At 47.3% G+C, this 25159-nt stretch overlaps 1 protein-coding gene across 4 annotated transcripts in view; it reads right to left on the bottom strand.

Annotated features, from left to right (window-relative positions):
• The window catches only part of DPP6 (dipeptidyl peptidase like 6), an 830087-nt gene that overhangs the window by 158866 nt on the left and 646062 nt on the right, over nucleotides 1-25159 (bottom strand). For all 4 annotated transcript variants that reach the window (XM_084787789.1, XM_084787791.1, XM_084787788.1 and 1 more), the window contains exon 6: nucleotides 12481-12533. In XM_084787789.1, coding sequence (XP_084643915.1) covers nucleotides 12481-12533 — 53 coding nt within the window. The remainder of the gene's footprint in view (nucleotides 1-12480; nucleotides 12534-25159) is intronic.

Genomic DNA, 25159 nt, shown 5'->3' with positions numbered 1-25159 from the left:
TGTTTAGTGTAGTGGGAGACACAAAAAGATACACGTTCAGATCTAGGTAAGTGCCATTCACAGTAGGTGCAAACTGATTATAAATGCATAGTAGCTCAGCAAGGGGGAAGATTAGCAGCCTTCAGTTCATGAGGGGCCAAAGAATAGTAGCAAAATAATTGAAACCCACTCAAGTGCCTCGATATTCCCGTCGCCCTTTCTATGCATCATGACACATTCACTTAAGTTCCTTGGGCAGGGGCAGAGGTCCCACACCAGTGGTCCAGGGTAGCTGGCAGCTGAGCCCTGCCAGGGCTGCGTTAGTGCCCACCCCATGCAGGTTCTGGACTCTGAAGTGTGATGGGATGGCTGGGCTGGACTGCTCCTAAGGGAGCCCATGTGCAAAGTCACATGGGAAGAGTGTTCTGAGGTCACCCTGCCCTTAATCTACCCTAGTTAAAAGAAGAAAAGAGACAGGTCAGGGTGGGTCTGGGGGGCGGGTTGGTTGGACTGTGAATCGTTTTGGCAGAGATAAAGGGTTCTAAAGCCGAGTGAGGTAATGGTTGCAAAGCTCTTCACACACCAGACAAACCATTGAGCTGTGTGATTTAGATCTGCAAATTAACGGTGTGAGAAGGACGTCTCCAGAGAACTTGGCAAGGGAAGCAAGGAGGGAGAGAGAGAAGGAGAAGGGGGAAAGAAAGGTCAGGAGGGAAAGAAGCCATGTTCTGGGCCCTTCCTTTTCTGTACATCTTGAGGGGAGTGTAAGGTGACCTCCAGTGCCGGCGACAGAGCCTTTCCTGGGCTGAGATGTCTGCCTGCTGGGAAGCTTGAACCACAGGAGACATCACAGGCAACCATTCTGATCACCCTATCCCTGTCCTGTTCTCTGGGATCAGCTAAAAGCCTGCCACCCCAGGCTCTCTCCTCAAACTCCATCACCACAGAGCCAGCACTGGGCAAAATTACCAGGCTAGCTGCAGCTTCCTCACTGGCTGGCCTCTGGCCGCCTAGGAAGCCACTCCCCGCTGCAGGAGAGATCCAGAAGTCTGCAGTATCTTTTTCCTGTATCGCAGATCTCTCTCATGCTCTCCTTTCTCCTGGGTTGTCTCAGAGGAGCCATCTGATCAATGTGCCCCAGGGACAGATCAACCTGTCAGGACTGGTGATGTGGGACTCTGACCCCACCAGGCTGTGCAGCCCTGGGCTGATGGCTTCACCTCTCTGAGCCAACCATCTACTGCTTAAGGTGGGGTGGACCCTCCTTGGTTGCTGTTCTTGGGAGTCAGCTGACAGATGCTCTGCTGCTCGTGGGGGCAGATGGGTTGCATGCACACACAGGCTCCTTGTTCCTCCCACATAAGTGGCCAGGATCACTTAGCATGTCATACCATACTGTTGCCATGTCAGGACTTGCCCTTTTGGAAACTGAGGCACAGAAGGTGGCTCAGTGCCTAGACAGTGCCTCTCTGAGCCTGGGCTTTCTTCAGATGGAATGTGTGAGGTGGGTCTGCTTTCCTCCTTAGACACTTGCTTCACATCTATGTAAATTAAACACAGGTCCCCAGTCCTTGGAGGGCTTCTGTGTTCAGTCTTCTGCACAATTCCTTTGGAACAAATGCTTACATGGCCTGCCATGAGATGGATGCCGGGGAAAGGCAGAGTCTTCCCAGTGTGGGTCAGGAGATCAGACTGAGATACCAGAAGAAAGGAAATTAGATTTCAGGGTCATCCGGGGCAAAGGTTAAGAAATAGGCCTACAGGAGATAATCTGGCCAACTACTGGGAGGAACCAGCCTTTCCACTCACTGGAGATAGAGTTGCTAAGTGCCCTGGTTTTATGGCCACATTCCTTCCTACACACCAGAGATAGGGTTAGTAAGAGACCGGATGTGTTCCTGGACAAGGTAGTGAACAAAGAGAACAAAGAAAGCTAAGCCATGGGCGGTCTTGTCATCTTTTTCTGTAGCCTATCACCTTTAGACATTAGGCTTCTGTATGTTACTCAACCAATAGGCACTTGCCAGGCTGGAACTCCCCTGCTTTGAGGCATTTGGAGGGATAGGAACCTATACATTTACCCTCAGCTCAAAGTTTGGGGCTCTTTCTGGATACCACTGTGTTGGTGACTGGTCAGAGTCCAACTCAAGTAGAAAAATTAAAGGTCCTCATGTGTATTGCATTTGTATTGAGTACTGGTGGTCTTTTTTTGGGTTCTCATGATCTGGGCACAATAGGACCAACATGCTTAAGACCCCAGCATCCTTGATGGAACTGCTAGCCAATGAGTTTGAAGTCTGTGGCAGAGAAACTTTTTGTCTGCTGGAGGATTCTTCCAGAATGTTTAGGCAGAACTGAGTGCCTTGAGCCCACTGGATCAGGGGCTTGTAACCAAACAAGAGCCTAAGATAGGCCTGTTACAGAGAGTATATGTGAGAAAGCCTGGGCAAAGGCTTCCAGAGTGTGGGGAAGGTCCAGGGGCTGCCAAGGTCACGGTATTGCCACAGACTGCAACCAGAGAGAGCCACAGAAGCCACGTCAGGGTTCCTCTGTGTCCTATGTCACTCATGGCACCCTTCTCCTTCATGCTACCCATCTGCAAACTGTCACGGGCAGAAGCAGAGTCAGGCTGAGAATGATTAACGGCGCTGGAGCAATTTGGAGGAGCTGAGCCGCAGCAGGGCCAATTTGGGTGATTTCTGACAGGATGAAGCCCATGGCGAGTGTCCTTTCCTGACTCATGCAGCCCCGGATTCTGGTGGGACTGTAGTCATTAGCAGCTGGTGCTGCTGTGGGATGAGCTTAGCCAGTAGAGGAGGAGTGGAAGAGAGCAGAAGCCCACGGGAGCTGAGAGTCAATTTAGTGACAGCGGTGAAGACTGCAGGGTGTAGGACTGAGGGCTAATGGAGTCCAATGCGACTCCATTACAGTCCAGTTCACTCTCTAACCACTGACTTCTCCAGCCATATTGGGATGTACTAGTGCAGCACTGGAACCTGAAACAGCACTAGCATTTAGTGTATTACTAGTACTAGTACTTAGTGTACTACTTATACCTACTGTAGTACTAGTATCTACTACAATACCTAGTTTAGTATTAGTACTTAGTGCTAGAGTACCTAGTATAGTGCTGGAACCGGGTACAGTCTGAGTACATAGCACATGCACCGAGAAAGTCGTAAGATTTCACACTAACAATGCCCTGAGAGCTTCTCCCAGTACTTCTAAAGGTCTGTAGGAATTTGCCTTAGGGTAGTAGTGTTGTGAATAAAAATAAAGATTCACAGATATAAAACCTTGACCTCTCATTAGTTATTAGAAATCTGGCTGTCTAAATTTCTGTTTATGGAAAAGATTAATTCCAAAGAGTTCAGGTTGTACCATCTTCCTAGCGGAGTTGGAGCCTCCTCACTTTGTGGAGGTGGAAAAGACAGAAGCCATTGGCTGGGGGAAACTCTAATCTGCACTCTCAAAAACATTGCTTCTGTGCAGCCCTTTGCAATCAGTGTGATCTGGAAACTGCTTCCGAGTGTCTGAAATGCCACAGTTCCTGACTATTGACTGAGTTAAGAGTCTCAGGGAGCCGGGAAGCGATCTTGCCATCATGCCGTCTCCCCAGTTCTGTGCCACCAGCTCTCTATGCCTCTGTCTCAAAACTCTTGGAACTGGGTGAGTGAATCATGATGTGTCTCCAAGGGTCCTGTCAGTGAAGACAGCTTCAGAGATACCTACTGGCCAGGCAGCAGCCTGGGCTGGACACTTGCATCTGTTCTGCCTCTGGGGAGTTGCAGTCTGCCATCTTTCTCATGGGCTATTCTCAGGATGAATACACGCGTGCTTCGTGAGACTGAAACAGCCCCCAGTGCTCTCTCAAGCAGAGCTGCTTCCCAACTGGGAACCCCCATAACTGAAGATGAACTTCTGCCACACTACTATCAACCCTTCCACGTGGGGCAGCTCTGGACTCCACATCTTATGCCTCGGCCAGCACAGGACTAAGCAGGTCACCTTTGGATTTAGTTTTCCTTTGACTTTTCTAGCAGAGATAGGAGAATGGTGTTTTTTTGCAAAAGAAAATTGTCTTAAAAATCTGTCCATGACAGGACATTCTCCACAGTTATGTGGAGAGTGGGGACTGACTCTAACATGAACTCTGGTGCCCCATATTTGACCACCTCCCCTTGGTGGGGAGGCCTGGTGGCACTCAGAGAAAGAATAAGCAGGCTACCAAGATGAGACTTGATAGCCTATGACCATATAGTGGAGGAGGAGGTCCTCCTTAGTCATAGACCTAGGGGAGGGGAATAGGGTGAAAGTGGGAGGGAAGTAGGGAGGGAGGGACAGGAGGATACAGTGATGGGATAACAATTGAGATATAATCTAAACAAATTAATAAAAAGTAAAAATTTAAAAAACGAACAATTTGTCCATGAAATGAAGTATTTGGCCAGCACACAGAGTGCAAACCTTCTTCATGATATTCAAAGCTCATTCAGGGCCCAAGGCTATCCCACTTTACCTGTAGTCTCATTTCCCATGTCCTCACCACTTACAAGGCATCCCACAGGGGCCGTTTTAGGGAAGAGGGAGCAACAGCCAGCAGCTCCTCAGGGTCAGACAGTGTCACCCTGAGTCCCTAAGTGCCCACTGTGAAGAAATTTGCAGGCTTGCATTGATGTGTTGGGAGTATTGCTCTGTATATGCAGAACCAGAGGCTCCAAGCTATGTAAGAGGCATTTCCAGCATACTGTAGCATCCTTTAGCTGTGAAATGGCCGGGGAGGGTGGGAAGTTAAAAAAAACTACACACTGAAAGAATGTGTGTGTGTGTGTGTGTGTGTGTGTGTGTGTGTGTGTGTGTGTGTTCTAAATGGCACAGATGCTTTGGATAACACTTTGGATTTTTAAAATCAAATTAACCACATATTAATTATTCATTCCAGCCGGTCTACTTCCAGGTATTTACCCAAGAGAAAGGAAGACATATGTCCACGTACAAACACTCAGAGCAGATTCAGTCATAATAGATACCAGTGGGAAACAACTTAGATGCCAATCAGAGGTTGTATGAGTGCAAAGTGAGTAGATAGACACAGTGAGTTACAGGTACCTGCTACAACATGGGACTCTCAAGGAAGGGAGTCTCCTCACACACAGTGCAAATCCATGTGCCCAAACTGGGGAGGCAGAGGAAGCCACGTGCCACCGGTGGCTCATGCCTGTAATCCTAGCACCTAGGAGCCCAAGCCAGGAGGGCCAGTGTGAATGTGAGGTCAACCCATACTATAAAGCAATTTCTAAGACAGTCTGGGATACAGATCAAAACTCTGTCGCAATAAGCCCCAATGTCAAAGCGAAAGGGGAGGACAGATGACATGGTGGCTTCCAGGAAAAACCAGAGGGGTTGAAGGGGCACTTTGGAGCGATGCAAATGTTCCAGATCTTGGCCATGGGTGATACATCTGTTGGGATGACCTCTGCTATAAGTAAATTGTATTGCAGCCAGTCTGTCACTGAACACCCAGAGTCTGTGGGGTGTGTTCCTTTCTCCCCAGTCCTTCCAATCCATCCTTTATGTAGAGTTGTTCTTCCAATGTCTTTTGGTGTCTCCCTCTTGGTCAAGGCTGCTCAAGGCTGCCCTTCATGTTTACTCTAAGTCAATGCTGAAATATAGATGCTACTGGACACACACACACACACACACACACACACACACACACACACACACACAGAGAGAGAGAGAGAGAGAGAGAGAGAGAGAGAGAGAGAGAGAGAGAGAGAGAGAGAATATATCTACTCTTCTGTAGTTAAAAGTATAGAGAAGAAAGGAAAGTGACTAACACAATAGGAAATGCACCACTAGCAAGAGGCATGAGGCTTGCACCTGCCCACTGCTGTGATCTCAGCACTTGATAGGCATGGAGTTGTGTTGCTGAGATCATTGCATGCATTTTCTAGGTGTGGCCGTCAATGGGCATCAGCCCAATGCAGAGTATTACCAATCTGCAGACAGATCTGTGAACAGATGACCTTGGGGTCACACACACAGCTCTCTCTAAGGACACTTATATACACACGCTCTAATTTTGCACAACTTAAAACCTACCATGTGATTCCTCATACTAGAAAGCAAGCAATAGCCAAAAGAGGGTAAATAAAGACAGTGTTAGATACATGGACTTTTTTTTCTTTTTAAGGGAAAGAGTGTTTATTTTAGTTTACAATTCCAGGTTACAGTCTATAACAGCTGGAAGTCAAGGTATTGAGAGTTTGAAGCGACTGGTCACACCACAGCCATAGTCATAAGAAAGCCTTCAACACTAGTCCTCAGGAGACACACTGACTTACAACGAATTCCCAAGGGTAAGAATCCAAAATACAGGCTCAAGTTAATACTATATACCACTAGGTGGAGCCTGAGGGAAAGGCAAGAGTAGGTAGACCTGGGAAGTCTTAGGCAGGTGCTTAACTGGATTGGGCTGCCTTGTAGAATAACGTGCCACAAGCAAAGCCTGTGGTGGTTTCTATAGACCATAGGACACACTTATGATGACCTCATAACCAAGAGCTCTGGCTGGAATAATTATGTCCAGAGGAGTAGACACTTCCCATGCTTACACAGGTGGGATGATTGGCTACAGATGGCCTAGTCCTGGGCTCACAGAGTAGGTGAACTGTCCATGGTTCCGGGAATCCCTGTAGCATCCTCTCTGCCCAGTGCATGCCATTCCAAGAATATTTTTTTTCAGTTTGCTTTTATGTTAGTATTTCTCTGAGGGGTGAGGATAATCTAGTGATGTAGGTTCTGGCAGCTTTGATGCTTGCTCACTTGGCAAAGCTAGAGTGTGTCGCATGCGCACCGGATGGGTCCCCGAGACGTGAAATCTTCAGAAAGGAATCATGCTAAGTTGCAGAGGAGCAGACCTGGATGCTGAGAACTCTCCACGTGCCTTCCTGACCCTGATAGTCTTGGTTTTCCTATGCACCAGGCTTATTGCACAACTAGGGACAAGTGACCAAGGATTATTTAGGAGGCTAAGGGACACAACACTCAACGTCTGACGTCATTTTCCAAGAGAACACCAGCCACCCATCCACAGGCACAATCCATTTGATATCTACACCACTTAACTCTGCCATGGTCCATGTCCGCAGGAGCCTACACTGCACAAACCCCTAACTGAGTGTAAGCTTCTCATCTTTACTTTGCTTCATCTACTTCACGCATATGTGCTAAGTCTGGCTGAGAGCTCATCACATCTCTCTTATGCTCCATGTGTCTGGCGTGTCCTTTTCATGCAGAGCAAACACACCAGGCTGGGGTTCAAGTTACTCATTCTCCAAGCACATCCCAAAATTCACCCAACTCTGTTGCTATGCATGTGCCCTGGATGTGCACTCAAGCCTATGGAGCATGGACTCACTTCAGAGGCCAAGAGTGATGACGGTGTTACGAGGCCTCAAGCATCTCTTCATGCCTTCTCCAGTAGAATAAACTAAAAGAAAACTGACTGAGCCTCCAGGCTCAGCTCACCTCAGATGTCGCCCTTCAGTTGCCCACAGCCCCCTCTTCCTTCTCAACTGTGGAGGGAAGGTTTGCATCTCAGAATCAAGATAAACCTCCGAGTTATGTCATCAGGTGCTGCTACACAATTTTGTATCTCCTTTCAAACACAATTTTAACTTCTCAAGCACAGCAGCCAAGACTGGATGTGGTGGCCCTCACTTGTAGCAATTGAGAGGCTGAGGCAGAAGGATGGCCAAGTTCAAGGACAGCCTAGGCTACACAGTAAAACCTGTGTCAAAGAGTTAGGTGCAAACCCAAGACAATGCCTTATCTGAGCTCTGTTGCTTAATGCAGTGCTAATAATAAAGTAATATTTCAATAAATGATTTCTGACCCCCCCTCTCTTTCTCTATCTCTGTCTCTCTATCTCTCTCTCTGTCTCTGTCTGTCTCTGTCTCTCTGTCTCTCTCTCTTTGTCTCTGTCTGTCTCTCTGTCTGTCTCTGTCTCTCTGTCTGTCTCTGTCTCTGTCTCTGTCTCTGTCTCTGTCTCTCTCTCTCTCTCTCTCTCTCTCTCTCTCTCTCTCTCTCTCACACACTTTTAAATGATTAAGCCCACAGACAAAGCAAATTCAAGGAAGGCATCATGCTAGAAAAATGTTAAAGAGACAAATTGTACCAAAACATGTTTGAAAACAGCTGATCATTCTATTCTTTAATTTTTATTTTTATTATGTGTCCATGTGTGATTATGGGCATGTGAATATAGGTTCCAGTGGATGCCAGAAGAGGAGATCAGATCCACTGAGCCACCTCTCTAGCCCCAGTAGAGAACATTGTGTGGTTAATGGGTATTAGCTGTAGAAAGTCACCCTATTCAGTGGCAATTCTGACACAAGAGCTTTTAGTGAAATGCCTTATGTTAAAAACAACCGTCTTTATTTCTGTTTACATAAACAATGTCTGGAATATACTCCTTAAAAACTTGGTGAGTGAAAGTATAACAGACCTCCCCACAGGCACTAGGGCATTGGGTAAATGCAGGTCCAGCTGTCTGAAACACTAACTGCAGCTTCTGCTATGTCATGAATGGAGTTCTGCCTGGCTCCAGTAACAGGAGCCAAAGCACATAAGCTAACCACATGGGACAGAGATGTGCAACAGAGCAGAGAGAGAGGCACTCCAATCCCTTCTGGCATTTGTAAAATTGGAATGACACAAAGAAAGAATTAGAGGGCTCTGAAACGTTAATTTGGCTGGTTGAAAATTCAAGTTATAAGCGACAGGCACTTTTATCCTGAAGTTGGTATGGCCTCTGGTTGGAACACAAAGGAAGGAATGCTAAAAGAAAATGTGGGGCTTTGCGGAAAAAGGATTTGTATCCACAGAAATATTAAGGGGCAATTTATCCCAGCACAATGGTGAACACCTGTCACCCCAGCACTTGGAAGAAAGAGACAGTGAGGGGGTTCAGAAAGTCAAGTCTGCAGCCACAAAGCACCTTGGGCTACATAAGACTCCATCAAAGAAAACAAAACAAAACACCCTAAACCCATGGGCTGGAGAGATGGCTCACTGGTTAAGAGATCTGTCTACTTTTGCAGAGGACCCAAGCTTGTTTCCCAACACCCACATGCTGCTGTATCTATCTGTAAGTCCAGGTCCAGATCTGAAGCCTTCTGACCTTCAAGGGCATTAGGCATGCCACATTATATAGATGCTGGCAAACACCCACACACATTAAAAATAAATCTTTAATCCTCCAATCACAAAAGAACAACCCTCATTTTACAAATGAATAATGTAAATTTAAATATTTTAATAGAGGTACTTTAGTTTTCATAGGGTGAATGTGCTCATCTTCTGTCAGAACCTACTTGGAGCATAAGCTGGAAGATCCTGGACTGTGTAATTCCCTGCCACCTCCTAGAGGCCAAAGGAGCCTCCTGAAGGTTGAGGTTACAAGAGCTGCAGGCCGAAAGGCGGCTCAATGCAGAGATCCACCATGCAAGCCATCAGCATAGGTGAGACTCTGACAGCACTGGGAACTGGTTAGTGCATGAATTTTCCACCTGTGAACTTAGGATCAAGAGGGAGAAGGTTGGGAAGATGGAGTGACGCCTTTCAGTGGACCCAGAGTGGGCTAAAGCGAAGACAGGGCAGGATGCTGGCCTCACGAAAGATCTGCTGTCTACAGCTCTAGTTGTTTGTGCTCTGCAGGACCACAGTGGACCTACCTTTGATGTCCTCTGAAGGGGTGATATTAGGGACATGTCTTAGAAGCCAGCCAGCCCTGTACTGGATTCCAGCTGACAGATGACTCTACCTTTCTGGGCTCTCCTTAAACATGCTGATAAGAATGCCTCAAGCTTAACACCTAACACTTAAGGTACCAAGAACACAACCAGTGCACCATGGTGACTAGTGCAATTAGTTTTAGTTACAAAATACCCAAAGCAGACTTTGGAGAGGGGCTCAGTCAGGAAAGCTCTTGCTTTGTAAGCCTGAGAACATTAGCTGGCTCACTAGAACCCTATTAAAAAAAAGCCAGGAATGGTGGTGCAGGCTTGCAATACCAGTGCTACAGGAGGAGGGAGGGATTCTGGGGTTCATTGCCTACTTGGTGAGACACAGAGAGGCCATGTCTCAAGAACACACGAGGTGGACAGTGGCTGAAAATGGCTTCTGGCCTTCACATGTGTGTTCACACATGTGCACATGCACATGCATTCTCTCACAGTGCAGCCTCAACACACACACACACACACACACACACACACACACACACACACACACACATGCCCAGAGCTGCTCACTGGTGTTGTTGGACCCCTGTATGAAGTAAACGAGAGCAAGGCTGGCCGGGGATGAGCCCAGCCTTCTCCACCACCCTTCGACTTGCTAACTGCTTTTCTTAACACTTGGAATCAATTTCTCCTAAATTCTCCCAGAAGCCGCAACATCTTAATATGTTGTGTGTGAAACCTTGACCTTTATGAATTTACATACGATGGAATGAAATATCCAGCATATCCTACACAGTCCTTGCTCCCAGAGTGGGAGATGAGTCTCAAGGCACCCTGTACTCTTGGGTGCCATGGCCTTTGAGGATGCCTGTCTGCTTTACGGAGAAAAAGTTGACTCCTATTCCCCGAGGAGCATCTGAGGTTCTGCTGCGATGTGCCTTAATGGAGGATTTATTTCATTGTTTTAAAGTATGTGCCTGGATGTGCATCTGTGTGTGTATGCCACACGAGGGTAGGTGCACACAGAGGCCAGAGGGGGAAGCTGGATGCCCTGGGGCTGGAGTTACAGGCAGCTGTGAGCCGCCTGCTAGAGGTGCTGGAAACTGAATCCCAATCCTCTGGAAGAGCAGCGAGCACTCTTAACCACAGCATCATCTCTCCATGTCTCCCCTCACCATGGCTACTTTCTTTTTACTACATCCCAGCTGCTGTCAGTTTCTTTGGTTTAATAGTGTGAATAACTCAGTAGGCCCCGTGCAACGCATTTGTTCTTTACCACCATGGCGGCACCTCCAAGTGCCTGAAGTCCAAGTGAAGCACCCTCCGCCATGTTCATTTCTAAGGACATGTCCACGGTCTCCCTAAGCTTAGCAGCAAACAGCCACAGGGATGAACATTCATGCTAGGGCTAAGCTCTCTTCTGGAACAGTGCACTTTAGCAGCTCCTGCCGTTTATTTAAATGTGCTGGGAAAATGCTTTGTCTCGACCTCAACATTCTTGGGACAGCCATGGGACAAGGCTGACAGCACCGTTCCATCTCTTTCAGAACATACCCTGAGTACCTACCCTTCTCAGAGCACTGTGGTGGAGAGAGCACACGGAGGGAGGGCAAGAGACAATGGTAGCCGGGGACCAAGATGCTCAGGGAAAAAAAAAAGATGGACACTTGGGTATGGGAAGCAGAGGGAGGAGCAGGTAGGGAGAAGAGAGAAAGGGTAAATGAAAAAACAACAGTCCCATCTGCCGGGCTTCACCAGGCTCTCTTGGTGCCCTAGTCTGTGGGGCTCAGTGGTGAGGCCATTCATGATATATGAAATGTGCCGACCCGGAACTGAAAACCTGCACACACTGATGCTCAGGGTCTCCCTTTCATGTGCGCCCTTGGGCTGCAAGTCATGGATTTGGTAACTTTTAGACAGGTTTCCATGTAGCACAGGCTGCTGCAAAAGTCTACGTATCCAAGGATGGCTTTGTACTCTTCTGATCCTCTTGCCTACATGTCCCAAGTGTTGGGATTACAAGTTTGTGTCACCAGCCAGGTTTACACAGTGCTAGGGCTAAACCCAGGACTTGATTAATGCTAGTCAAGTACTTTTCCAACTGAGCCAAGTCCCCAGATTATGTATTTTTGAGAGACCAGGGAGGCCTAGCAACACAATCTAAGATCATGGAACAGCGTGAAGTTGGGTTGTCTGGTCAAAAGCACTGAGAACTTGCTTCTGGGAACACAATTACACCAGGGAAAAGCAGAAATCGCAAACACACACTACCTCCTACACTGATGGGCAAAGCCAGCTCTTTCTACCTGTGACCAAGACTGACTTATTTACCCTTGTTCCTCTCCCAAGGCATTGTGGATCTATGGCCACAGTGGTCTACTCAGCACCATGAAGCTTTGTCATTGAAGTCATTTGTGGAGGTAAGGGGCTCCCTTCCTATTAGTGAGGATAAGACCAAGAGCCAGCCCAGGAGAGCAGGGTCCCATCGGCACGTACATCCCACATGGAGGCACGACCATCTTGCTCCACAGAAGCAGAGCAGGAAGTGGGCAGCACTGCCCTAGGGGAGGAGGAGTCACAGAGGGCCCAGCCATTGGCCTAAGTGACCTTTGCTAACTTAGACCTGTTGGCTGCAGGGCTTTCCCACTCCACGGCCCTGTTACTGCCCCGAGGGCTAGGCAGAGCATCACTGTTCTTTGTCTCACTTTGTTCTGCACATTTCCAAGGCAGAGAAAAAGAAAGAACATCTTACCCATGAGGAATTTTGCTCAGAACGTAGTAGCCAGTGTGGGAGTGTTGATATACCTGTAAGAGAAAAGAGTAAAAACAAGCACTGAGACAAAGGCCGTGGTTCCAGGTTTCCACATTTCTGAATCCTGACAAACACCAGAGGCCATGGGAGGCTTATGCAGAGCCTGCAGGCAAAGCCTTATTCACAGTGTGCATGCCCTGTTTGCGTTACTTCCTCATTCACCAGGTTTATCAGGCAGCCAGAGGCTTGATGCCATCCCCATGGCTACCTGGTTAGTGATTAAATTAGGAGTCTGTATTTCCATCTAAACTAAATACGGCACGGAACTAATGAGGGCACATGGCCACTGGGGCTCGTCAGACATGGTCAGCAGGTCCTGGCAGGACAGAAAGACCTCTGAAATTCTGACGTCCCTGCGGAGAATCCCAGGGCTTCCCTGGGGCCTCAACTCCGTGCCTGCAACGAACATGGAATGGAGGCAAGATTGGGCACACGGTCTACCTTCTGTCCAATTGGCTGAGTGACTTCCGGCCTCTGAGAGAGTGATTAAACCAGGGTTCACTGCAAGAGGGGAGTCAGAAAGAGCTGATATTTAAAATAGAGCCAGCAGGAAACCAGCATGGTTTCCAGACTTCTGGAGCCCCCAAATTTTGGAGGTCTCTCGAGGCAAGAGAATATTTCTCAAGCTATTAACAGTGAAGAGAATTCAAGGGGATATCCATGGGAAACTGGGACCAGCAGCCCAGGACATGTCAGCATGCCCACCCAGCTCTGGGGACATCTCCTCCCTTGGAGGAAGAATGGGATAGCTTCTCCTCTAGGGTAGAAAGAAACCCTGCTTCACCTCTGCTCTTGCACCCGAGGGACTTCTGAGGGCAGACACCCTGTGTGGACAGGTGCCCAGCAGCTAGCACAGGAAGCTAACTCTCTAAGGGTAAGGCTGGGTTTTTAGCTATGGGCTGTTCAAGCCACACCCATCTGCAGTGGCCTCTTTCTCCTGGCTGCTGTAGAGGAAATGGCGAGCCACGGAGGAGGCCTAGTCTATATATGTCTAACCCCTAAGACACTCCCCAGGTTCCTGGATTCCAGATAATGGTGAATAATGGTGGCACCATCCTCACTCTGTCCTGCCCCAAGAAAGTCTACAGAGTTCAAGTTGTCAGACTCCAGGACATCAGTGGGGAACTGGTGGGTGGCACATCTCCTATTTAAATAATGGGTGCACCTCAACTGAAGGTGCCCTCTTGCCTTATTCTCAGAGTCACACATTAATTCCCCGGAATTCTTTCCGTGCCTGTCCAGGAATCAGACACAGCCTAGCTGCAGATCACTTATCAACCAAGTGACATGAAAATGTCCCCCTTCCTCTGAGACTTATAAGAAAAAAACCCTACTGGGCCTGGATCCCCTGCTATGCTGCTGTCTCTCTGTCTATCAGTATACTAATGCAATGTTTCACTGTCCTCTTTTAATCCCAAGGCAGAAACCTTTCAGATAATAGGTAAGAGATGTGCATGCGAAGGACAACCAATGTAGAGTGTGCTGCACGTGTGCTGCTGCTGCAGCTGCAGATGAGCCTCCAAACAAAGACAGGTGGGGCTGGCTAATGCAGAGCCCAGCCTGGTATGGACCACTGAACCAAGTTCTGGGACATCACAGTGGACGAGGAGTCATTCAGAAAAACAGAGTGAGTTCTAAAAGCAAATAGTGCTGAAGTGTCAACAATATTATGCCCCTAGAGACCCTGAGATCCCTGAACCTGACACGTGGGACCCAGGCTGGCAGCGGGTAGAGAGATCCTGTTCTGTTTAGAAACAACTAGCATCACTCAGGTCTTTATTACAAGCCCAAGTTCCTTGTTGTCAACTGAAAAAAAAAACCGGAGGATAGCAACAGATGAAGGGATATGCAAAACACTTTGTGCGTACATGATGCAAAGCAGGCTTTTTTTTTTCTACTTTAGGACCAATAGCAGAAACTTATCTCCTGCTTGGCTTGTCTTTGCAGCCCTCCTTTAATATGCCACCAACAGCGCTGAAATTCTGCCCTGCAGATGCCTTCTAGTGGAAGCAGTGACATCCGAGAGACCAACAGAAAACGACTTGACAAAGACTGTGGCAAGAAGAAAGCGATGAGAGAGCTTTGCACTTTCAAGTCTATGTCTGCACTAGTGAGGAAAATTGCACATCTTTGGGAACTGACATAACATATCTAGAAAAGAGACTGACCACTATTACACTCAGGCAAAAGACACTTGAGTATGTTTTTGCCATCTTCTCATCCCCCCTGGGACATTTCAACTCTAGCAACTGTGTCAGATGCTAGCAGCTCTAGCATCTGAGGCTCTTCTGGAAACAGGTGACGTCTCTCAAAGTGTGGCTAGGAAGACACCACATGCTGGGGAGGATGTGGGGAGAGAGGAACACTCCTTCATTGCTGGTGGGAATGCAAACTAGTACAACCACTTTGGAAATCTATCTGGTGCTATCTCAGAAAAATGGGAATAGGGCTTCCTCAAGACCCAGCTATTCCACTCCTTGGAATATACCCAGAAGATGCTCCAGCACACAGCAAGAAAATTTGCTCAACCATATTCATAGCAGCCTTATTCATAATAGCCAGATCATGGAAACAGCCTAAGTGTCCCTCAATAGAAGAATGGATAAAGAAACTGTGGTACATATACACTATGGAATACTATTCAGCTATTAAAAACAAGGAATTCCCGAAATTTGTGGATAAATGGATTGAGCTAGAAATGATCATAATGAATGAGTTAACCCAGAAGCAGAAAGACTCAAATGGTATATACTCACTTATATCTGCATATTAGCCCAAGGGGCATGTCCCACGAAAGCCTTCACTTACCAGGAAACTGAGACAGAGGGGAGGACATTCTAGTGGGACTCAAGATGAGAGAATCATGGGAAAATGGAAAAGTAGAAGGATCCAGAGGGTCCTAGAAGCCTACAAGTAGAACATTATGATAGGCAGATTTGGGCACAGGGGTCCCTCTCAACCTAAGGCACCAGCCAAGGACAATACAGGTGGTAAACCTTAAACCCCTACCCAGATCTAGACAATGGACAGAACACTCTCCACAGTAGAGTGGAAAGTGGGATATTACTTTCTCACATACTCTGGTGCCTCACCTTTGACCATGTCCCCTGGAGGGGGCGACCTGGTGGCACTCAGAGGAAGGACAGCAGGTTATCAAGAAGAGACTTGATACCCTATGAACATATACAGGGGGAGGTAATCCCCCTCAGGAACAGTCATAGGGGAGGGGAATAAGGAGAAAATGGGAGGGAGGGAAGAATGGGAGGATACAAGGGATGGGATAACCATTGAGATGTAACAAGAATAAATTAATAAAGGAAAAAAATTGCCAAAAAAAAAAGTGTGGCTAGGAAAATGTCCAAAGGAGGGAGCAAGAGAAAGTCCTCCAGAGCTGTGTGTCCTGCCTTTGGCCCAGGCTGCTCATGTACCTGTCCTGTCCTTGGCAGCCATGCTTGTCCTCGCCCTGGCAGCTGCCTTCCCATTTCACCGTGTTTCTGTTGTGCTGTTCTGCCAGAAATTTCTGCTGATTCATGGCTAATTTTCCCTGAGAACACAACATTGTCTTTCTTGCTGCTGGCTGTCTACTTTGTCTCCTGCTTATAGCTCCCATAAAGGCCATGTAGAGACACTAGGAAGAAACAGGCACAATTTCCCAATATCCTATAAGTCTTCAGGACGTAAGAAACATCATTCTGCATGGCTTAACTTGACTTTCACAACAACTTCTCAATGACTGTGACAAAAAAAAAATCATGGCCAAGACAATTTACAAAACAAGAGTTTATTGGAGTCTTGGAGTGTCAGGGCTATAAGCATCATGGCAGGGAGTGTGGCTGCAGGCTGACAGGCATGGTAATCTGATCCATAAACCTGAGCAGAGAGGTCAACCTGGGAATGACATGGGATTTTGAAGCCCACTCTCAGCGACATACCTCCTGCAACATGGCCGCATCTCCTAATATTTTCCAAACAGTTCCACCAACTGGGACCAAACATTCAAATATTTGGCCCTATGGAGGCCACTCTGGTCAATTTTATCCAAACCAGGACAACTTGCCATATGAGCTGCTTTTCTTGTTTTCTGTTTCTTTGTTTTTGTTTTCAAATAGAGAAACTGAGGCTCAGAGCCACAGGCCAAGTGGTCCAAGGTGGCATAATGTAGAAGGAAGAGGGCTCAGAACTTCAGGTCTGCAACATTCTTAAGGTCATTTCTCTTAACACCCCCATGCTGTTTGGAGATGCTCTCCCAACAGCCATGCTGTCTCTGCCAGCCATGACTGTGTTATGAGAGACCCAAGCTCTCTGCTTCTGTCTGGAGCCATTGGTAGTTCTCTCTGTAGACCAGGAGACCATTGGCAGCCCTTTCCACCTACCCAGAAACCACCACTAAGTCTACAGTAAAAGTAGCCACTAGCACTGAGTTTCCCCTCAAGCTCTGAGATCTGTACTTGGAACATTTCCTGGTAAGATGGGAGAGTGAGCACTTGTCAATGCATTTGATGAATATCCACTGGCCATGTGCTGTATGCAATGCATCGGAGAAAGGTGTGTGTCAATATCTGCATCAAGAAATTGATGAAGTAGGTCAATTAATAAAGTGAGGAATATAGGAGAGAGATGAGACAACACCAGATAACACATGAGAAGAGCATTTTGTGAAATGGGGGGTGGGGGCAGGGTTTCACAGCACAAGGGCTTACACACTGAAAGAGGTAGGAAAAGATGCTCGTGCTGTGACCCTACCCACCACAAACCACAGCAGGCTCATACATCACTAGGGCCAAGTGAGGTCATCTTCCACAGCTTGTTCCTTATCACTGGTCACTATTCTCTCTTACATATAACTGGGAATATCTATGTAGCTATCAAGCCTGGAGTCCACAGGCAGCTTGGTTACTAAAGCCTAGTTCTACTGCCAAGAACCAGATAATCTTTGTGACCTTTAAAGGCAGGGACCTTCTGATAGTCAGAGGATCTGCCGGTGTCCATGCCAGCTCCCTTGCTTACAAGCCTACTCACCTCTGTGGGTCTGTGCTTTACACTCCCTGGAATTCCTCTTCTGATTCTGACCTTCTTACAATGTAAGAACAAAACAGCCTTTAGAACGTCCTTTATAACAGGTTCATAGACAGTTGAGTGTTGTTGGAAGCAGACAGAGCATTCAGCCCTTCATACTGGCAGACATGGCCACAGATCCAAGCAACCACAGTCGGAAAGCGTTTGGCGGTAATTTGTGCATGTGCTGAATGCTAACAGGTGGGTGGGGCTTTCTCTTGACATTGCCCCAAAACAATGTAACAAAACACCAGATCCGTCACCATCACAACAGGCTTTGTAGGTAATTTGAGGATGGCAGTTCTGACTTCATGTCTGTTGCTGTGATTAAAAAGCAACATTAAAGGAGGATGAGTTTATTCATCCTACAGGTCCAGGTTAGAGTCCATCACTGTGGCAAAGTCAAGGCGAGAGCTAGTCACACCAAGTCTAGAGCAGAGAATGGATGTATGCTTACCTGTGCTTGTGTGGTTTTCTACTCTCACAGTTCAGGACCCAAACCCTGTCTCAAAGGAGTAGGCAGGGAGAGGAACAGAGGAGGATATCACATACCCTCTTCTGGCCTCCTGCGCATGCACACAGGCATTTGCATACAACAACAACAACAACAACAACAACAGCAACAATAATACCTAAAAATTAAAAAGCAGTATCTGGATTAGCACTCAGGACTGGAGGCAAGGGCAGGGAGAGCTACTGCCTAATGCCTACAGGGTTCTCACTGGGGATGGCAGAACCATTCCATTCATTGAAGATGGTGATGTCACACAGCACTGGGCATGTGCTTAAGGAGAACACAGCTGCATCACACCACTTACAGATGCTAAAAATGATACACGTTGTTCTAGCCTCATCCTGTGGCTGTGGTAAACAACATGGCCAAAAGCAACATGAGGAACAAAGGGTCTATTTGGCTTATACCTCCAGGTCATAGGTCATCACTGATGGAAGTCAGGGCAGAGAGTCAAGCATGAATTTGAAGCAGAAACCATGAAGGAATGCTGCTTTCTGATTCACTCTCTGGCTTGCTCACAGGCGCGGGCTTACTTAGTCACCTGCCTAGAGAACCCTGCTGCCCACAGCTGGGCCTGCCTATACTAATTAACAGACAAGACAATACCCACAGACACGCCTCCACACCAGTGTGATCTGGACCATCCTCAATAGAGACCCCTGTGACTCTAGGCTGTGTCAAGATGACAGTGAAAGCAAACGAGCACAGAAAACATGCATATATAGTCACCACAAAAGGCAAAAGGGGGGGGTGGATTTGTAATATATTTAAACTCAGTGCAAGACTGGTGCTCATTTAGGAAGATTTAGATGTCTCTACAATAAATAACAAACCTGGGAGGGCAGGGATTTTGCAGTATGGAAGTCATACACCAACATGACCTTGGGTGCTCCTAAGGGCTTCCCCTCTACTATTTGCAGTCATAGAACATTGGCCATTCACAGAACACATAGATATAACCGTTAGAACCATCCACCAAGATGCTCCCTAAAGATTAACACGCCTATTCTTATTATCTTACAGGTGAAGGGCACCTTTAGCCTCCGAACTCTGTTAGTTGGCAAAGATGAGCAGGAAGCCAAGCTCCTGACACACGGCTGGGTATTTCTGACCAACACTCCCAATAGGAACATCGAAAGGCCCTGGGAAACGTATTTTTAAGGTCTGAAACTCCCTTGCTAGTGGGGGATTCCAGGTGACACTAGCACCCAAGGCATGGCTCCACTTTATGAAACCCACTTAGAGGGTTCTACACTTAGACCACAGAGTGGTCTACACACGGACGTGGCCTTTGGGAGGTCACCATGATGGCCATGCCGTGCCCACTTTGTGCAGCTGTAGAAGGCACGCCTCCCTCCCGGAAGTCCCTGGCAGAAGTGCCGTCAGCACCCGGCCTTTCCATCCTTCTACCACTTGACTATCATCTCACAGATTACGCTCTGCATTGTTGCCGCTAATACCTGAGGATATTGCAGTTGAATCCAACACTAACCTCCTACACTCACTCCCAGGAGAATTGAGTTTGCAGCCTCCAGTGCTTGCTCAGCTGTTGGCATTCATTTCAGCGCAGGCGAAAAAGGACCCCAGTTCTTTCCAAGCAGACGTTTCCAAGCAAAGGCTGGGCAGTGTTGGCAGACAACACAAACCAGCAATAAAAGTCGGTCACGGCCTTTCGGATAACAAAACATGGGACATGGATTCAAGGGAAAACTTTCTCTCACTGCAAAGTCCCACCTGGCAAAAGGGGGCAGAGTTTCAAAAAAAAAAAAAAACCCACACCCACAGGGTGAAAGGCCCTCTTTCTGCCTGTCTGCCCTCTCTTCAGATCCTGGTAGTGTCCCCTAAAAACAGACTGCAACTCTTCTGTGCTCGATCCCACCCACAAACAGGGAGCTACAAACCAAATGGGCCACCTGGCAAAGAGGGACTCATTTTGTGGCCTGATTACTGGAAAGCAGTAGAGGGGAGCAGCTGAGGTACTGGGGGGGGGGGTGTGTGTGACTGAGAGGCTGTGGCTCTGTCTATGTCTGATCTTCTAGAAGTAAGAGGCTTTGGGAGGGGGTGGGGCTGGATTTGATCAGAAGCTTGAACCAGTCAGGAGATCATAAAGCCCCAGGCATGGCACATGGAGCTCTAGTCAGAGTGAGGCCCTCGCTAGCTTTGGGAGTCCCAGGAAACCCTCATTTCAGTGATGCACAGCAGCTATGGAGAAAGATAGATGCAGCTGGACTCAGCCATTCCTGCTTGAACTTGAAGTCAGAATAAAGTGTGGCATCTCTCAGATACAAATCAGAAGTCACACGGTGTCTGTGTGGGCCGAAGTGCTTACGTTTCCCCAACACCCCCATGTTGAAGTGCTTTTCTTTGACCCTCCTTTGTGACAAGATGGCCTCAGGAGATGACACCAATGTCAGATGGTTAGGACTGCATGAGAGCATAAAGGTAGAGAGCTGCCACAAATGAGGTCAGTGCGCCAGTGTCAGGAGGCAGCTTGTGGCTTTGCGCTGTGTTGTGCGGAGGGAGCTGCTGCCAGCTGGTGGAGATGCTGTAGCCTCCCAGGCCTGTGATTATTAAATTTCCACTCATTATAAGCCACCCAGCCTTTGGCAATTTGTTATGATACCTCTCATGACCAATGCAGCTCCCATCAGAGTGGCTAAAATACCCAGAAGTAACACGAGTGACACTGAGGAGGAGGCAGAGGCCTGCAGCCACGCACAGAGATGAGTGGGATGATGGAAGCCGGTGTTTCCTTTAGAAGCTAATGTCTGCCCAATATGACTCGGACTCTTTTTTTTTTTCATAGTCAATCCTATGAATTTCTTTTTCCTTATTTGCCTTCCCACAATTTTCTAATAAGTATATGAATATATTGAGATTTCATACATTCATACACTGTATTGTTATCACATCCACTTGACTCACCTTCTCTCAGATCCCCTTTACTTGTTCCCACACCTCTCAGCTTTGTGCCCTCTGTTTTTCCTCCTCTTGTAACCTGCCCATATTTGTACTGCTCATATATTCATGGCTGCGGATCCATCTGCTGGAGTATGGTTGACCTACCAAGGGCCACACTCTTGAAGAAAATTGATTCTCTTTGCTTAAGAAGCCATCAACTCTCAACAGCTCCCCAGCTCATGAGCCCTGGCCCCATATGGAATGTTGACTGACTTGATCTGGGTCAGGTCGACTGACTAGGCAACCGTGGCTGCTGTGGAGTTCATGAGCTCAGTGGTCCTGCTGTATCCAGAAGACATTGCAGAAACTGAACTCTTAGGTGCGTCCCATAGAAATGAAACTTAGTCACATAAAAACTCTTCATGGGTGATCACAGAGACTGACATCACTTGTAACAAGCTGAAACTACCCAGACACCTGTCTATGGATGGGCTCAGCTGCCCCACAGAGGCTGTGGGTACCACCTAGTGATGCATGGCACAGATGAGACATGCAACGGCTGGGTGAAAACATAAATTTCTGTCAGAGGAGAAGCTAGTCCTCAAAGGTTACTTCTCCTATAACATTTTAAAATGACAAAGTAATACTGATGACAACAGTTTCATGGCTGCCCATGTCCCACTGCTCTGTGTCATGGTTGTTGTAGTTGAAGGTTTGATGTCTTTCAAAACTCAGTTATGTTATATAAATATGTTTTTGTTTTAATCTCAAGTGTAGGATATGGGGATGCTTTAGATTGTCTACAGCAGCAGACTATTTGCCTTGTGCAGGCTCTTAGAGGGGGCGTGATCTTTTGCCAACTGTGGATAGTTTAATTTGGAGGACTCTGAGAGGGTATAAAGGCCAGAGCCCAGAGAGAGGAGAGAGGGCTCTGAGGAAGAGAAGGCATCTACTGTTTCCCACTGCTGCTCCTGGTTGCTATTTTTACAGTTTGATGAGAAGAAGTTGGAGATATTTTGACTATAATGATTGGACTTGCCCCAGTGAACCCAACAACCATCACCAGGATGAAGTAATTAAAGAGAACTACCCTGCTTCCCACTAACCTTCTTTCTCTCCTACCTGGTGTTGGGGGTATTGGAAAGGATTGACATGAAGGAAGGTAGAGATATAAGAAACCCCAATAAAATAAAATAGATTTTAAAAGTATGCCTAGAGCTGTGGTGGCGTCTCACTCTGTTTAGCTCTGCTGTAACAGAATTCCACAGATGGGGTAACTTGTCACAGTCAGAAGTGTATTGGGTCACAGTTCTCGAGTGGACTTCTCAATCCACTGGAGGTCTTTTGCATGTCTCATGGAAAAAGCTGCCACTCATCCACTCCAGGGAGGCCTCACTCTCAATATGGCTGCAGTGGAGATTGAGTTTTTAACATACAGTTTTTGATAGAAGACACATTCAAACAGTAACAGGCCTAAACCAAATGATCCTATACAGATGCTGAGATTGCAAAGAACTAAAAAAAATATAAACATACATGCATGTACCTAAACATGCAGACACATATAATCACATGCATGCACAAACACAGAGATACTCATATATATGTACACATACTCATACACACACATATACATGTAACATCCAAAACCACACATGCCTGTACACACATGCTGTGCGCGCGTGCACACACACACACACACACACACACACACACACACACACACACATGCACGTGTATGAGTACATGCCCATGGATGTGCACACATGGGTATACCCATATATACACATACACACACATGCATACATACACACAAAGCAAGTACAACTAAAATAGGACTTTTGAGTAAGCCAATATCTGTGTCCCGGTTGTCTTGAGTCTCTGCAAGCTATTTCCACCAGGGGCGTGGAGTTCAGAGTGCAAGTGAGATGCCTTCCTGTTACATCTCACAGCAGCTGGTGACTCTCCAGTCATCTCAGAATACAAGTTGTAGTGTGCACAAGACTAGAGCAAGCCTCGCAGTCAGTAACAAGGCAGCTGCTGCCCAGGGAGGGCTGAGTGAGGCCTAGTACAGCAACACTCCTCAATACCGTCTATAAGAGGCCAGGAAGTAAGAATAAAGTTCTAGAAATAAGACAGAGAGCATCTCTCAAGGTAATCCAAAGAGCTTCAAGCTCTATTTCTTCTCTCTGTCTCTCTCTTCTGCCTTCCCTCCCTCCTCCTATGGGCATCTGTGGTCTCTGTTTTGTGGATGATGCTTCTTTAGCATCAGAGATGAACAAGATGCCATCTGCTCCTTCCCAGTTCCCAAGCTAGTGAGGGACCGTGACCCATGTGAGTACATAGCAGCGTCCTGTACATCCAAGACATCTTCTAGAAAAAAAAATCTCACCTACCTAGCCATGGTGGAGCACAGCATGACTCATTGTCACATCACTTATAAAACGTATGAGTCAGAATTTGGTGGGTGACAAAGGCCACCAAGTGCTCATTAGCCCCGGGCACGGCAAACTGTGAGCCATCTGTAGCATAATGAAGGATGCAATGCCATCTCTAGCAGGTAACCTGATCCACTGTAGCACAAGGGATGAACTTAGCTGGTGTGATCTTGGATTTAAAATACCATGGAGATAGCAAGAGCTGAAGGAAAGATAGCTTAGTGTCAATTCTCACAAAGATGAGGGGCTGGGGATTGGAAGAGGCCTGGCAGGTAAGCTGCTGAGATGGAAGTGAAGAAAGTCTATGTCAGAGAGATGGGTAAAATGTCAGTAAGCACCCAGGATCAAGAGATCACAAGAAAATGTTTCAGAAGAGGAAAATTTGGGCAGGCTGCACTCATGCACACATGCGCACACGCACACACGCACACATGCACACACACTCACACCACACACAATATAAAAGCAAAACCTGGGATTGCTTTTACTTGTGTTTCAGTATAACATTTGAAGTATTGCTAATGTAAGACCACAACACGAAAGGCCAAATGCTGCCAGAAGCCAAGGAGAGAGTCTCAGGTAAAGAGTCACATCTGCTGCAAGAAGTAATACATGGCTCGTCAGAAGCCAGGTACCTCACAGGAGTAGATTCTGACCCCTCTCTATCTTCTCCCCACTGTGGGCTACGTTTCCCCTCACCCCATAGGACATTGGGTGTGCTACAGCATCAGGTGGTTGTTTGTTTCTTCTTCCCTGGGGTGCTTTCCCACCCGTGTTTCTGGCTGACAGTAATGCTTTGCTTGTTTCACCAGGCCTCCAGGGAAGAGGATGCCATTCAATTCATCCTGATGTGATTGCATGTGCTGAGGAGGGTTGGATGGGGGGGAAGGAAGGAAGAGGGAGGGTGGGAGTGGGAGAAAAGAAGGGAGGGGGTTATGATCAGGAGGTAAAGTAAAGAAAGGAAGGAAGGAAGGAAGGAAGAAAGAAAGAAAGAAAGAAAGAAAGAAAGAAAGGACTGAGGACTCCATCTTAGGAGGTGAAGCCATTTGGAACTGTATGTGGTTCTGGGGAATAAACACATGCCCTCACACATGCTAGACAAGCATTCTACCAATGACATGCACCTTGAAGCTTTCTAATGCTTTTAAAATCTGTGTGTGTGTGCGTGTGTGCATGTGTTTGCATGCCCTGCATTCATGCACTGGTGTGGAGGACCGCAGAGGATTCTGGGTGTCCTGCTCTACTCTCTATCTCACTCTTTTGGGTCAGAGTCTTTCACTGAATCTGGAGCTAGGGTGGCAGCCAAAGAGGCACAGTGATCCTCCTGTCGCTGATCCCACAGCATTGGGTTATAGGCATACAGGCAGCTATACTTGGCTCTTCACACGAGTTATGGGGATTTGAACTCAGGCCTTCATGCTTGCCAAGCAAGCACCCTAGCTAGCGGCTACACATATGAACTCACAGCAATTGTGACAGCACGCACAAGATCTCCACAAGCTACAGCCAGATGAAATCCCAGCACAGAGTTGGGGAGGTGGGCATGAAGTCCCACACTGAGGTTTTAATCTGCTTTGTTATGTATGGACATACTGTTTGGCTCCTTTACCCTGCCATCTTCCAAGTGGTTTGCATATTTGTAATTCTGCAAGCTCCCCTCTGCGAGTGGCTTTCTTGTGAGATTTCCTGCAAGGATGGTCCAGCGAAGAAA

The sequence above is a fragment of the Acomys minous genome, assembly GCF_964271855.1.
Source record: "Acomys minous genome assembly, chromosome: 6".
Taxonomy (NCBI): Eukaryota; Metazoa; Chordata; class Mammalia; order Rodentia; family Muridae; genus Acomys; species Acomys minous.
Note: the sequence above shows the minus strand (reverse complement) of the source record. Positions and strands in the feature narration are given on the sequence as shown.